This window comes from Triturus cristatus, chromosome 4_1, assembly GCF_964204655.1.
Source record: "Triturus cristatus chromosome 4_1, aTriCri1.1, whole genome shotgun sequence".
NCBI classification, from domain to species: Eukaryota; Metazoa; Chordata; class Amphibia; order Caudata; family Salamandridae; genus Triturus; species Triturus cristatus.
In genome coordinates, this window is record NC_140585.1 from 634,252,972 (window position 1) to 634,269,298 (window position 16,327).

The 16,327-nt window shown below is 41.5% G+C and overlaps 1 protein-coding gene across 3 annotated transcripts in view; it reads left to right on the forward strand.

Annotated features, from left to right (window-relative positions):
• The window catches only part of CSRP2 (cysteine and glycine rich protein 2), a 79,204-nt gene extending 63,409 nt beyond the window's left edge, over positions 1–15,795 (forward strand). For all 3 annotated transcript variants that reach the window (XM_085653009.1, XM_085653008.1, XM_085653010.1), the window contains exons 5-6: positions 14,222–14,315; positions 15,276–15,795. In XM_085653009.1, the coding sequence (XP_085509135.1) occupies positions 14,222–14,315; positions 15,276–15,352 (171 nt within the window). In that variant the 3' untranslated portion in view covers positions 15,353–15,795. The remainder of the gene's footprint in view (positions 1–14,221; positions 14,316–15,275) is intronic.
• The last annotated feature ends 532 nt before the right edge of the window (positions 15,796–16,327 follow it).

Genomic DNA, 16,327 nt, shown 5'->3' on the forward strand with positions numbered 1-16,327 from the left:
AAGGAAAAATCTTCCTGAGTTATTTATAGCTGAAAGAACATGAGGTAATGGCATGTCCCACAAAAGACAGCATGTCCCACAAAAGACAGTTTTTCATCAAACTGTACTCCCAGGATTTTCACCTTAAGCATCGGAATGGGGAGGGCACCCAACCCTTGAGGCCACCAGGAAGGAGACCAGAAGGAGGGTTGCTTGCCTCAGTTTTGTCGGAGTTCAATTTCAGACAGCTTTTTGACATCCACCTCCCAATCTGTACCATGCAGTTGCAAAAGCATTTAGCTGTGTTATCTGCATTCTCTGTGACAGACACTACAATTTGGGTGTCGTCAGCATAAGAGACTACCGAAAATCTCAGGTGTTTGATTAGTGAAGCCAGGGGTGTGACGTATAAATTAAAGCATAGGGCTCAATTCAGACCCTTACGGTATGCCACATGGGAAGGTGAAAGACGTGGATCTGTGACCGTTGTATTCCACATACTGAAGTCTGTCGGTGAGAAATGAGCTGAGGAGTTTAAGGGCCTTACCGCTGACTCACAACTTGGACAGCCGGTTGATAAGGAGTTGATGGTCGACGGTGTAGAACGCTGCAGAGAGGTCTAACCATATTAGGGCAACTTTTTCTCCTTTGTCTAGAGTAGTTCTGACATATTCTGTAGCTGTAATCGGGGCTGTCTCACTGCTATGTTGGCTTCTGAAACCAAACTGCGATGGATCCAGTAAATTGTGCTCCTAGGTAAATAGTGAGTTCGGTGTTTATAGCTTTCTCAATCAGTTTGGCCAGAAAGGGAAGTCAAGAGATTGGCCTGTAATTATTTGGGATTATCGGCATCCACACTGTTTATTTATTTGTTTATTTATTTTTAGAAGAGGAAGGATTGATGCGATTTTTCTTTTTTTTGGGAAGTATCCCGACTGGAGCATTTGATTAAAGATCCCCAAGAGATGTTCAGGAACTATAGCAGAAGCTAGCTTCAAGACTTTGGGCGGACATGTGTCAGAAGGAGAGCCTGACTTAATTTGATTGAACCCGTTGGTTTCTTGGTATGTTGTGAGAGGGGAGAATGCAGAGAGAGAGTGGAGGTAATGGATTGGGTGCATCCTGATATGTTGGTCCCCAAAGTAGTGGCTTTCCTGCTCATATTTCCAGCTTTGTCCCCATTACCCCCCTCTGGCTGTGAGTTGTCATTATCCCTAGCTGCCTGTGGGTTGCCATTCAAGCCTTGCCCCACTGTGCTCGGGTTTGAGGTTAAAGCATTGATAATCAGTTCTACATTGCTTCTGAAAAAGGTGGCAAGTTTATTGCAGAATGAGGCATCTGCTTTAAGGTTACTCGCTGGTGGCCGGTTGCTTAGCTTGACCACTGTGGAGAATAAAAGTATTCCTAGCTGAGTTAATCATTTCAATAAAAAACGTAGATTTAATTTTGTTCAAAAGCTTCTTGTATTGTAATAGTTCTGACTTATCGGAGTCTTTATTGTCCAAGTCATAGTTCAACCTTCATTTCCGCTCTAACCTTCTGCACTAACCTTCTGCACAGTTGTTTGGCCAGTCTAAGCTCTTCGATAAACCAAGGTTCATATGGAACAGTTTTCTTGTTATATCCTTGTTTAGCTGGAGCTAGACTGTTAATGGAATCACTAATCCATTGATGATAATCATCGGTTGCTTGATCCAAATTGGGAGATATTGGTAAGCTAGATTCAAGCAGAGTCTTTGTGAGTAGACCTTCCGAAATTAAGTGCCAGGGTCAATAGTTCAGGTTCGGCCGGCTTATTTGCTCAGCTGGACTGTGGCCCACTAGGTTCAGATGGAACATCACTGCTTCATGGTCTGACCAGGTTAATGGTAAAGAAGGGGAGACCTGAATAAGAGGACAGTCTGGAAAAATTGCCATCTAGGGTATGGCCACTCGAATGCTTGGGACCCCCAACTAGTTGCGATAAGCCTAAAAGAGAGTGAGGCTGTGAGATCCTTGGTATCTGGATCCTCCTTATTTTCTAGGTGAAAATTCAAATCACCCCGAATTTTGAAATCCGGGTAATTGGCTTTGATGTCCCAAGGGGACTTGTCCAGATCTGGAAAGAAGTTTCTAGGGAAGGGTGGTCTATAAATCAAGGCTCTGTTAATGGAGTGGTGTTTTGTAAGACCAATTTTGAAGGTCATGGCTTCACAGCCAGGGTGTGGTAGAGGGTCAATTCTGACTTTAAAATGGGCTTTAAAGATATTTGCTAGACCCCCGCCTCTGTTACCTTTGCGGTCCAGCCTGATTAATGAGTAGCCAGGGGGGTGGCAATAGCCAGGTATGGCCAGAGCTGGCGTCCGCCCAGGTCTGTTATAAAAGCAATATCAATTGTCTGTCTAACTTGAAAGTCAGCCACTTCCATTGCATGTTTAATGAGTGATCGGGTGCTTCATGGTGGGTCTTGTCAAACGAGATAAGGTGTCTAATGTACCCTATGGTGGTGATTTATGTATTCAAGAAATTATGTTCCAATTTGGAGAGTCCATTACAGGAAGCCTTGGTGCACACACCCAATCCACGGGTTTCGGTGGAGGGCAAGAAGGCAGCCTGTTCGGTCTTTGAGGATGCCTCAAAGCATCATTAAAAGCTGTTAAGGTAGGCATTTTCGGAACTTTGGAACTTCATGTGCTTATAAAGGTATGGTTCAGTCCAGTCATTTCCTGAAACCGGATCACAGGGCTTTCAGTATTCTTCCTTTGTGTCATCTGTTCGAACATTCTTTGACATCCGAGTAGCCTGCTCAGATTTCAGGCGCCTTAAAGAGGCACAGAAGGCCAGCTTTGTCTGGCTTTTATAAAGCACACACTCTTCTCAAGGGATTTCCTGGCTCTAAAAAAAAAATAAAGTGCAAGCTTTTGCATGTACTGTGGGCCTGTTGCCCAGAAAGCCTGTGCATAGGACCCAGTACTGACACTTTTGGTGAACTGAGTACAAATGGAAGTCTTCCAGAGTAGGGGGATGTGCTCAAGCGCTTTTAGGTCCTGGCTTCTTGGTGCAGGATCCTTAATATCCATGTTTTAGGTGGTCACAATTGGGTAGTATTGTATTAGTCCATTCTAAATTGGACCAGGTATCTTATTATTTCGAAACATTTGCTGCCATGTAACAGTACAAGTACCACTATTGGCTCCTCTAAGGTAATACTTCCCTTTCATCTATCCTCTCACAACCACTTACTACGGTATGGAGATTGTGCTGGAAACTACTCTATGCAGCTGGGAGTCTAACTGAGATTACATATACAATAAAGTGACTTCCCATTCTTGGGCAACCATTTTGATGTTGACACACTTTGAATTGTGCTTTCTGGACTGGATGAACTATACAACTATATGTAACGCTAATAAGAGACCAATCTAGTATTTTGCTGGCCTCTGTATAAACTTGTCCCCTGGCTTATTTGTATTGAAGACGACACCACCTACATCCTATGCAGTTCGCTACATAGCTGAAGATGGACCCCCCCCACCACCCAGCCCTCTCTTTTGGGCTCGAGATTCCTTTCCATCCATATTTGGTCCTGAGGAAGGTGGTTTTCCACCAAAGCGCGCATAGACCAAAAATCAAGTACTATCCCTGAGGAGTGGTCCTTGGAGACATAGTGTCATCAGAAACAGTTTGATTTCTGTTTTTCCTCCAACCTATTTGTTCGGATCCCCTACAGGATCGAATCTCATGCTGTTTTTCTAAGTATGAGAATGATTGATGAATGTATGTAGTAGTGTGTATCGTGTTCATGTATATGCTTTTGTAGTTGTGGGGTCATCACAACTAATGTATATACAGTTAGTTATCATGTATTATATGTAACTTATGTTTTTTTGTATAAATTGCAGATGCTATTTAATATGTACACAAACAGTGTTTCTCTAATTGATCCAAATAATAATAAAATGAGATGTTATTAGACATATAATTAACAAAAAAATATTAAATATTTGTAATAAAGAATATAAATGAGTTTAAATTATCTTTTTGTACCTTTTCTATGATTTCATAGACATAGGTTATTTGTTGGCAGGACAGAACCTGAACAGGTCAGATTCAAAGAAATATAGGTCTTGATAGAGGTTTTTCATTTGTAATACTTCCCTTTCATACTCGGGGTGGGAGGGGGGGGGTTATGGTGCTAGTAAATGTGATATATTATTTCAGGCCTCCCCTGTACATTTTTCTTGTCTGCCCCCTTTATTCCTTTTTGGGAAATGCCATAGTTTGCTTTAATTGTAAAATTGGGAGAGCACATTACAGTATATCTTTTTTTGTAAAGTAAACAGTAGGATAATGGCTTGTTTGTCTTGGTGAAATCTTTAAGAAAGCCTGTTACTCTTTGATGTTCATAGCGTTCAGAAGGATTTCCTGATAAAGCACACTTTGAATTTTATTTTACCATTTTCTGTGGAATAAGAAAATTGGAGCTCTATTTGCTATAATGAAAGCTGTAGACACCCCATGGGGGGTGGGGATATTTTTGTGTTATTTTACCCACCAAATTTAAAGTGTTTTAATTTGTGTACTGGTGACGGACGCAGCGTGAATGTGGGAGCTGGGAGCAAGCCTGCGGGGCATAGGATGTGGCTGTACCGGAGTATCGGTTATTGGATTAACCTGTTAAACTGTAGTTTCGATATCATGGGGTGGGGGGTGGGGGGGGGTGTATGTAGCTAGGTCTGGGTGCGGTTTGTGGGTGGCCTGGTGTGCTCCTGCTCGGTCCACTGCCTCCAAACCTCCGTGCCTCAGCCTTCGTCTGGACGCCTAGTTATTTTTTTTTAGTTTTTTTTTTTTTTTTTTTAGTTTTTTTTTTTTTTTACAGCCACTGCCCATCATTCGCTGCTGCTGCTGCTTAGGCATGGCAAATCTTCCTCCATTGCTTTATCCTGAAAATCCGGCCAAACCAAGCAAAAGAGGTGCGTAAGCGGCCTTGACTTCAAACTTAATCTTTGACCCCGACCCACTGAGACCATCTGCAGTTTGGCACGAACGTTGCAACCGTATTTGGTTGCAGGGAGCGTAACTTGTGCCCCGCGACTCCTGCAGAAGCGGCCCAGTAAGTACTGGGTGCAGCTTGCGTAGTATTTCTGTTGGCCCCTCTGGTGCCCACCACCGGAGGTTTGCTCAGTTTTGCACAGTCCTGTGTGGTTCTGCTTCTTAAAGGCATATAACGTCAGGCAACCATCCCTTGTGCATCTTATATGGGCTGATGCATTAAGGAGATCTATATATTTTTTACCTCTTAGTGTACCATGTCCTTGGTGAACTGAGCTCTTGTATTATCACGTTACCTGCTCCCATCGGTTTTTTTGACACATCCGAAAGCTTGAGCCAAGTGTTCAATTTCCCTGGACCCGAGTGACATTAAGAATATTCTGTATAGACGGAAGATGCTCTCTACAGGCTTACGTTCTGGTCGGCTAATTATGTCGGCAGGGACAGGATTAGAGCCCACCTCTGGGTTGGTTGGAAACCTATTTGATCACTCTAGTTCCCCTAAATTACTTAAAACCATCAAACAAAAGAATCCCCAAGACCATCTGTCCATTTTGAATTCTCATCCTACGGATTTACTATGTTCACCAAGGATTTGAGGAGCAAAACATTACGGACTAACAGAGGGAGCATTCCCCGGAGTGGTTAATGCTGAGGAGTTGGGCATAATATGGTCATCTCACAATTCAACCTATCCAGCCTAGTGAACAACGCCAGTCAAACATATTGCTTTGAGATATGAAACACACATGGAAGATGCTAATGTTATTTTTTAAATAAGACGCTGGTAAAAAGCTGTTTCGTGGAATTCCGTGAGCTCTGTGGTTATACCTGACCCCGTAAATGTGGGCGAGCCAAAATTAGGATGGTTTCCACTCTGAGTTGTCTCCGACACCCCAGAACTAACATTGTGGGAATGAATGTAGCTTTGATCGTGGGGATTTAAACATTACACTACTGGCTATTGATATACCCATGGGGGGAAAACCCAAGTAATGGAGGCCAACTTAAAATCACCGACTGATCACAAATTAGATTTGAGACTGTCAACGGACTGTCCTGCTAGTGGTCTACAAATGCTAGCTCTTCATAGCAGTACTCCAAGTGTTTTTCTCTCTTGTTCATCTAGGCTATCGAATTCTGAGGGGACCCTAAATAAAGGTGCACATGACATATGGCAACTAATGACCGAGGGTGTAAATGAGAATAGGGGAGTGGGGGACAACTCTGATATTTTAAGTGCCTTCGAGATAATTCTCTCATCAATTTAAACTTTGTCAGAAAAATGTACTGTCAACTCTGATCATGTTGGATGTATTGTCCCTGATTTTGGTGGGTGTGCAGCACATCACTTCTGCCGGTACCCACCTAGGAAAAGCCGAAATCGGTACTGATTTGAATACTCAGGCTACCCTGGCTAACATAGTGGTAAGGGAAATGGCAGTCCAAGTTGGAATTTGTGGTGACGGGATCTTCCTCAACCGGGCGGGTTGGGGATATCGCAGCACTAAACGATGTGTTGCATTGCCCCCCCAAAATCAGCTTTCTGTGGATAATCACCTGCTCGGTGTTGGCAAGGGAAATTATAAAGGGTTCATCACCTAAAAAATTACTCATCTATTTATCCAATATTTAAAAAAGGAAACACTAGTACATCGGGTGACCCGGCCTTCACAACTGCTCCCTCTTTTATTAAACAGTCTAAGGTTGAAACTTTTTTTGATCCCCGTGGGGAGGGTGCCTCTCAGAGTGTATAGGGGTAAAAGCATGGAATTGGAAGAAGTAGCGACATATCACTACACTTAAATCAAAAAGATTGAGGTTTGTCTGAAGGCCTGTAAAACCCGATAATGCTATTTTTCACCAAAAAGGAAAAGGGTCGAAGGCTGTTGGGCCCCATGGTGATCCGGAATTGGACTGTCCGGATGAAAAATCCTCTTCTTTCTTTTTCTTCACCCTCTACAAAGATAGTGTAACTGGGAGCAGAACAAAAGTATAGTGATCGGGCATTAGTAAGGTGTAAGCCAGGACAAGTAGTTAATACCCGGATATTTGCTTCCCTGTTTGACAGGGAATTGGGCTCACTTAATAGAAGTTGCGTTCTGCAGTCATTATCTGAAATTGAGGAACTGAGATTGATAAGTGAAGATATTGAGCAGGTTTTATTGGTCCTTCGAAATGGGCTCCCGAATTCCAAAGTTACTTTTAGCTCTGGGATAATTGCCGTTAGTGTTGGCAAGTGTTGATCATTTTAGGAAAAATTGGATTGATGTATTTTTGCATGAGGAGCCACTACCTGCTCAAACCGAATCCCTTGGAGATCATCAGGCCTTCTGCAGAGCGATCACTAATTTCAGTGGGTCCGTAAACCTGAAAGATATTATCACAATCTTGGTTAGTAGTAACAAAGGTAAAAGAGTGATTAATATTGTGGGACATGAGTATCAAAGGGCTACCAAATCTAGTGGGGGTGAGTTGAATTGGTTGTGGAATTGGGTAGCGGGCTCACTGAATGCTCTTAAAGGAAATAAAAAATGTCCCATATTGCAGAGGTAGCCCCTGGGGAAAGATCCTGTTTTGGAATGTGGCTGGTGTAGGAAACCCAAGTTTTAAATAAAGTTCCCTAATGGTTTACGATGCATGGATAATCTGCCTTCAGGAAACATGGAGCTGCATAGATTTTAGTTTTGGGATTTATTTGGGGGTCTTTTGTTGTGCAGCAAAACATTCAGCAAAAGGTCATGCAAGAAGTGATTTAGCTGTCCTGTGTATATTGCAACCCACTGATTTTTATTCACCTGTCAAAACTCTGTATGTGTTTAAACTGACCTTGGGTAATGTAACACGAGGTCGGTACTCTACCCTTTTATTGGTAAACGTATACATTCCTCCTGGTAGGGCGTCCAATTTTTTTCTTGTTGACTCCATCTTTTTTTTGGGGCATAGAATCGGTGCCTATGAAGATTTCTCTTTGATAATTATGATGCTAAAATCCAATTCTTCTTTACTGGCCTTTTGGAACTGATAATTGGAAGAGGCATGGTCTATCACTGAAATTATGCTGCCAGCTCCTACCTGATCGGATAGGAGATGATTGAGTTTCTTTTATTGTTTTGAGAACTAATGACCTAGTTATATTAAACGGGAGATTTCCAGAGGACTCCCCTGCCTCCCTAACGTTCCATGCTGCCCGGAGGCAGTCATTAATTGACTATATGGTGGTGTCGTATCAACTCTTTGGAGCATGCACTGAGTTTAAGATACTGTGGACGGATCTGAGTGACGAGTATTTCATCAGTGGATGTTAATTTGAAATTTAAGATGCTTAATTGTTGGAATCCAGGATATGAAACTATTATGCACAATAGAACAAATGGACATAACATTTGGTCAAATAAAAACCGGACATGCTTGGGGAAATATGTTAAAAAAATGCAAGTTCTGGTCCTGGTCAGGGAAATCCCATTAGCTGGTTTGAGAAGTATTTGTCACTATTTAGATTATGTGGAAGTAAAAAACAAGTCCACGTTATCTACAACCCAGTGGCTTCTTCGTGAAGGGTAAGAAAGCTAAATCGGGGAATTGAAGGCCTTAGTAAGGGACCAATTTAAGTAGGCATAATTTTTTAGGCAAAGGGAAATTAATAGATTAAAGCTGGTAAGCACCAGACTTGAGGCTTCCAAATGTATCACTTAAATATTGGGCCCTAATTGCTGAATTCTATGATAGCAGAACAAAGGCAGAAGCTATTTTAGTATCTGATGCAGAATGGACCCAATATATCTAACAGCTATATGCACTAAACACTCGGAACAGTTTTAATTTGGAGTCCATTCCTGAGCCTTCCCTAGTGAATACCTATGGCCCTCCTTCCTGTAAGGAAATAGAATTTTATTAAAGGGGCAAGGTACCCTGGTGCGATTGGCCCGGAGGATCACCCAATAGCCATCATTAAACCAGATAGCCTGGCATGGGCTCATTTCCTTTACCCTGTGTTTTCCTACTGCTATGCTTGCAGAATTATTCCGCCCTTATGGAGAGAAAGCATAGTGGTTCCACTAGACATAAAGGGCCCCAAGACTTCTCCTGCCAGTTTTAGGCAGATTTCCTTACTGGATACAACCGGGAAACTGTTTGCCAAGAGCATACTTCACCTCCAGGATTTGGCTTTTGGTAATGACCTTATACCCGTAAAACAAGTGGGATTCTGTGAGCATAGTGGCACTCTGGATAACATCTATTTAGGATGCTTGATTCCGGTCCAGGGAGGACCTGGCTTGGCAGTTCGAGTTGGACTGTTTCCATGAGGCACAGAGTCGAGACTGATTTGCATATAGCCAGGTCTAAACTTGGGGTGGCATGGTGAGCATAAGAATGATGGAATTAACCCAGATCTCTTGACTGGGGGGTGGATGTTTTGATTTGTTCTGCATCCCGTCCATCAATTGTGTGTCTTAAACATCTCTGTCTTACAAACTTTGAAAAATATTCAATAGCTAGGGGAATGGCCTTATATGCCGCTTTTTTTTTTATTTCCTCATGGCGTTTGACCGGGGGACGCTGTCGCGGAAATTAGCCGCAATGGTGATTCCGGGGCATCTGTTAAAATTGATCATTGCGTTGAATTCCTCTACATGGGCACAGGAGTTGATGTGAGGCGACGAGGGCCTGTCAGGTAAAGTGGTAACTCATAATGGTCTGAAGCAAGGGTGCCTATTAGCCCTCTCTTTTTTTCTTCTTCTTCTTTTTTCGTACATCAATGATCTGCCGAGCCAGGTTGGGCATTGTAAAGGAGACTCTCCAAAATTAGGTCCTATAGAATTATGTTGCCTACTTTATGTGGATGACGCTATCCTATTGGATCTAACTCCAATAGGTTTGCAAAGGCGACTTAATGAGTTAGGTCATTGCTCCAATCACTTGACTTTTTAAAATATTTATTTTAAAAAAATCGTGTCTTTAGATTTTCGGGATGTAGGGTTAGAAAAATAGTTTATTAGGGAAAAACAAACTTGAGGTTGTGACACAGTACCCGTATCTAGGAAGAGTTTCTCAAGCAAGTGCTGCAGCAGTAATCACATTGACCAGTGCAGAAGTAAGGCTATATCCCAGGTCTCGGCACTTGGTAGGCTATATAAATGTTGTGGGCAATGACACTTGGCTGTATTTTGATTTTGTAGACAGAATGCACAAGTTTAATCATAGTTAAAGATGCGACTCTGTGGATGCACAGCAGTGGGATTTATTTGAGATGATGGAAGGGCGCATTTGGTGCCAAATCTGCAATTTGAACTGTGCAGCCAACATAGCAGCTCTTTGGCTTGAATTGGGCTTCTCTCATCTTACGTGTTCGCCATGGCAGCATGTTTAAGGTGGGGTAATACTTTATTGGAAAATGATGTAATTTGTATTTGTTTTGCGCTAAGACACAAACAAATTCTCAGCTTGAAGGGAAAAAGCGTTGTTTTTGGAAATTATGATAAAGCCTTAGCGTTATTTGAAATTGAGCGTAGTGGTACATGTTCTCACCCAAAATCTGTTTTGAAAACTCTAATAAAAAAAATAATAATTGATGAAGTCCGTCACAAGAGTGTGCTCAGGGCACTCTAGAAACGACATAATAGTGGGGAGTTGTATGTATAAAAAAAAAACAATCGTACGTTGCATGGGACCTCCCCCATGAAGCCCTTTTGCTGTTAAGAATGAATCTGCTCCCTATGCGAACTAGAACAGGGGCCTGGGACGGAATACCTAGGGAGAATAGACTTTGTGATCTATGCGGAAATTAGGTGCAAGATTTAAATCCTGTATTGGTTTGTCCCCCATTACTACATCGTTTATGAAGACTTGTATTTTTAAAGTAAAACCTCACTAACGCAGAGGAGGCCTGGAATCGTCTATTAGCCCCCACCCCCGAATTCGTATGGTCGAAAGTTTTTAGATTTTTTTTTTTTTTAGAGATGTAGAATGTTGTGCTTAGTCCCGGAATGCCAAATAGGGTCCATGATGGGTAGTATATTTTGCACATTATAAACTGGAACTTAAGGCAAGATGTAAAATCCACAATGTTTAGTTCTGATAGGCCAAACGTGGTCTCTGTTGTGTAGCATATTTTTTTCGATAATAAATCGATAATTAGGGTACTTGAATTGTATAAAGGAGGATGTGAGGATATGAATTGGGACAAAGTATTATGCAGTTTTGCACAATTACAGAACTGTTTGTGTAAAGGTTTATATATGTGCATACTTGCACTTTATACATTAGGTAGTGTGACCATATAGTAATTTCTGCTTTTTCATATATATTGTCTTTTAACCTTCAATTGTATAGTGAAATTGTAATTGCTATGTCCCCAATTGTATTTTATACTGTTCAGAAGAACAGTATGATATGATACACAGTAAATGTTCTTCTTTTTTGTAGATTTTTATGTGGAACTCATTGCAGTTCCTATTCATAAATAAATTGAATTGACATTGTGTACCGGTGCCTATATAACTGCATTTTGTATGCTTATAAAGTGTCATGAGCCAAACCTTTTTGGACGGAGTAGTACTCTGCATTGTAACAGATGTGTACCCCTGCTCTGAGTGTCTAGCTGTACTGTTGTCTGGATCCCTATTGCTGATTTTTGTTGTCCTAAGTAAACGTGGATCATGCGTGTGCACCATGACATCGGCCTGTCTCATGGATAGTGGTCTTGTTGGACCTGAAATGGCCTCAAAGTGCTACTCTCCTAGTGGTGTAAGGTTACGGCTTTGACCAGGAGTTAAGCATCACGAGTGTGGTGGTGACTGTATACTGTGTTGTGACCAGTAGGAGTGAACAAGTCATTTTTAACCCGCCACTGGCGTAAGGCCTAGAGGCACACTCCCTTTTTTAAGTTCTGATGCTGTGTGCTTACCTCGTCTTTTGGCCTATATCCATTAGATGTGACGTTCTGTGTAGTGCAAGAGTGGTGACTCAGCACTGGTTGTATGTGGACCTGGTACAGTTCCAATACAGGGATTGAGTCTGCATGTACTAGGTGTATGTGTAACTACGAGGAGCGCAGTTCACGAAGGGTGTGGTGTTGTGCAGAGCGCTTATGGTGCATGTGCAAGGAGTGCGTGCAAGTGGCGCAATACAGAAAGGCTACGGTACTGATCAGTGTGCGCAAAGTGGATGTGAGTGCTGAGTATGTGTGCCTGTGGCGGCACAATACATGGAGGTAACAGTGCTGGACATTGTGCGTGTATGTGCGCGCTGTGTACATACTCTAAGTGCAAGTATGCCTGTAATGATGCATTACATGGAAGATGCTGGGTTCCATTTTGGAAGGGCCAAACGCATGCTTGGTGAAGAAATGAGGAAGAGGAGAAATACCCTCCTGTACAGGGGGAGCGTCTCTCTCCTTTCTCCAGAGGGTGGTGTTTGATTCAGTGAGCGATCACATTGAAGGAGCTTGGACACCTCACAGGAAGTAGATGGGCTGATAAGGAAATCATAAAAAATGGTGATGAGCCTAAGATTTACCTTTCAATACACATCACTATGGTGGACATCCAGGTCTGAACTTCCATGGCCTCTGAGGGACTATCCGCTTTGAAGTCTCTGTTGCTGTGACTGACCGCTTTTCAAGAGAGAGCAGACCGTGAATCTCATTTGGTGTCTGGAAATGACCTTTAAGATTGGGAGGTTGAGACCCCAAAAATTGTCCTCTGCCAAGCAGGATCAATATCAGTAGCATCTGCAATGCCTCTCTACCAACCCCCCCCCCCCCCCCCCCCTTGAAAGCGTAGAAACCTACCTCGCAGGAGGAGCCCGTAAACATTTCTGATTGCTGCCAGAGCACAACTGCTCAGGCTAAGGAGAGAGCCTGTGCTTGCCTAGTGCTGCGTCTAAGCCTGTGTGCCACAGCTAAGCATGTGTGCAGCAGACTCACCTGAGCAGGACTGTAGCTGTTAAACGTTCATGCAGACGGGACTCCCTCTAAGACTCCATACGCTTCCATCCAGGGTAAAACGTTTTACAGGCCTACTGGGCCCTGGTGGACTTGCTGCTACATTTGACTGTATAAGAACAGTCAGGATGGACTCTTGAGGTGAGGCCTTGATGTGGTCACCAGTGAATGGAGAATAACCCCGATCACATTGTGAGGAATGGGTGGGACAGGGGCTTGCAAATGAAATACTTGAGCCCTGAAGTCAAGGAGAAACTGTGGTGTTCTGTGAATGCCGTAACCTTCCTATGAATGAGTAAAGTTAGAAATAAAATACTGCTTTTGGTTATAAAAGTAAGTATTTGGCTGGACATTGATCTTTATACTGCTGCACGCTTTGAGTTATGAGTTATGTTTACTAATCTGACACACTGCCGACCCCCAATCTCCCCCTCCCCTTTTTTCTGATGGAAGCACGTTCCTTCTATTTATAAATCTTGAAATTGAGCTGGCTGTGATGGTGATTATTAATTTTAATGTTGAGATTAACTACACACTTAGGCCAAACCTGGATTGCCACAATAAAAATAAATTAATGGCAGATGCAGAAGTCAAAATGTATACAATAGCTTTCAAACTGTTTCAATTTAATATAACCACAGAGTTGGTATTACCACGCTGACCCACTCCAATGAAAACTACCAGATGTTACACAAACTTCGGAAAAGACTTATTAAGCCCGGATACTATAACTTAATTACTTCTACTAATGTTCAACAAGTCTCTCTAATGGGGTTTGTTTTAATAAAGCCATGAAAAAAAGGCACGTGTGTGTGTATGTATGAGTGTGTGTATTATAGAACACACGCACACTCAGTTGATTCCAAATGGTGATCTTGTAAACATTTACAGTTTTTGTTCTTCTTTCTAACAATGATATACCACATTGTAACAAACTGCAGAACTAGTGAATGTGCAAGGTTTGTCGTCTGGTTACAGACAACCTTTGTCTGTTGCCACCCTAATGAATTCCATGGAGTACAGTATCTGGCATGTTAATGCTCGATGCTTAAACTGGCAGCTTGTAATCCAAATATGGCCAAACGAGGGTGGAAGGTTTTATATCCTCCAATGGTTTCAAAATGTATAAATAAATTCTTCAAATAATTTTGCGTTGCTATTGTTGTGCTTGTGGGGGTATACCGAATAGTTCATATCTTCTTTTTCAGAAAAGTATAGTCGCTCTGAATGCATTTTTTACTTTTTTCTTTTTTTTCTTTTTTGCAGCCATGGCACAAAAATTGTTTTAGATGTGCCAAATGTGGCAAGAGCTTAGAATCTACTACTCAAACCGAGAAAGAAGGAGAAATCTACTGCAAAGGTAAGTTTCTTTCATATACGTTTTCAATCCAAAATCAGAGGTGTGATATGTTATTCTTTCGAAGGGCAAGTTTATGTTTTCCTGCCAAAATGAGAACTGCTACCTTTTAAAGGTTGTGTAGATTAAAAGTGTATATGCTTCAGTTGGACACAGTACCGGAGCTCTGGCCACAAAAAAAAGCATCACAACAAAAAAGGTAATTTTAAATGTTACCTCCAGTTTATACATGCAGTCCCCTAAAGACATATTATCCTAATGTAGCTCTATTGGGCTTGGCTGGATTGTCAAAGTTTCTAGAGGTGAAAGGGAAACGGGGAGGGGTGCATTAAATACTTTACTTTCGCGATTAATAGATAACTTTTTAGTTGGTTTGATATAACCAAGTCAACCCTGTGCTGTTTTGAGGTGAGGAATTCTAGATTTAAGGATGTGATTTTTAAAACTCTAAATTATGTCAACACAAACTAATTTTATGTCACGTGCATACAATAACTGTTTAGAGTTTGTCACTAGTTACATGTGCAGTTAAGACTTTGCTCCACACTGACCTTTGTGCTTAATATTAAAAAAATCAATAAAGATATATCCTTAAAAAAGCCAATAGTGGTGTTACGTTCTGTGTAGAGACCCAATTGTAACTGAAAAAAGCAATGTGGTCTAGAGACTGGTGCGCCTGTAAGAGAGGTGACTGGAAGTAGGACTTTTCTTCAGCAATTCAAACACCCAAAAATGTTCCCTTGTGTCTCATTAAGCAAAGGACTCTAAGTATTTTTCAAGTAATATAAAAGTCAATTTTAAAATCTATTTTGTAGCAATCCCACTGGGCACCCTTTCCCTCGAAAGTAGAACATCAAAGGAGTATTGGTTATTAAAAATGTCCTACTTTGTCCCCGGTGCTGTCTATATATCAGTGTAGTGGCATTGTTCTACTTCCTGTAATTATGATCTTTCTTTTTTCAGCTTGCTACGCAAAGAACTTCGGACCCAAGGGATTTGGCTATGGCCAGGGAGCTGGTGCCCTCGTTCATGCTCAGTGATGGAGTGCATGCCGCAAACAAGATCAGTCATTGCACCACAAACCGTGGCATATTCTGCCATTTATGCTAGTAACCTAGACTAGTACGCAAACAATGTGGTTTTAACAAAAACTCTGCTACCTTCCAGGGATAACGCTTAATTAGGCTAATCCATATTTTGGTTGCTGGCTTAAATAACCGTAGAAGCTCTTTTGCCAGAGAATGAGGGCGAATCATGCAGTTTAAATGCCAGCCGACAAATTATTATTTTTCCTCTTGGTTTGTTAAAACCATTCTAATTATTGTATGAGACAAAAATGTTGCTAAGGTGGAGTATTTCTCTTATAAATGGTAATTATTTTGATACAAATAAAGTTTTCTATGTTTTTAATATTTCTTTTCAATGTAATAATGTTAGATTCTCTTATGAAGTCTGTGAATAAATAAACTGTAATATGAAAATACTTTTTTGAGTTTGGTTACTTGAAGTACATATTGTATGAATATCTAGTGACTGTTTTTTTGCTATTGGTATTTCGTAGGTAAAGTAAACTTTCTTGAATTCAAAGACTAAACTGCTGCCAAAGGCTCAAGTTGCATGGATGCCAGATTAACACTGAACAATAAAAGTTGTGTTCTTGCTGGGCTGTATCGGGCAGTAAAATAATCCTTTTTCTAATGCAGCAGATGTTGTTGTTCTGACCCTATTAGCAAGCCATACTACTAACAATATGGTCTGGCTGCTACATAGAGTGAAAGTGCAGTGGGATAGAGCGGCTAGTGGGGCAACTTTAAGGTGCTTTGGCAATCTTAACAGGTAGTTGTTTGTGTCTTCAACTAAGACACCTTTGTTTTTCAAGAAACTAATTCAGCATAACCGCTAATTGTGCAAACCAGCTCCTGTTTAAGGAAAGCTTTGTGCTTTTTCTTTAAAATCTAACCGATCAATAAGCACATTAACACAACATTATGCTCCTTTGCTAATATGAGCCCTGG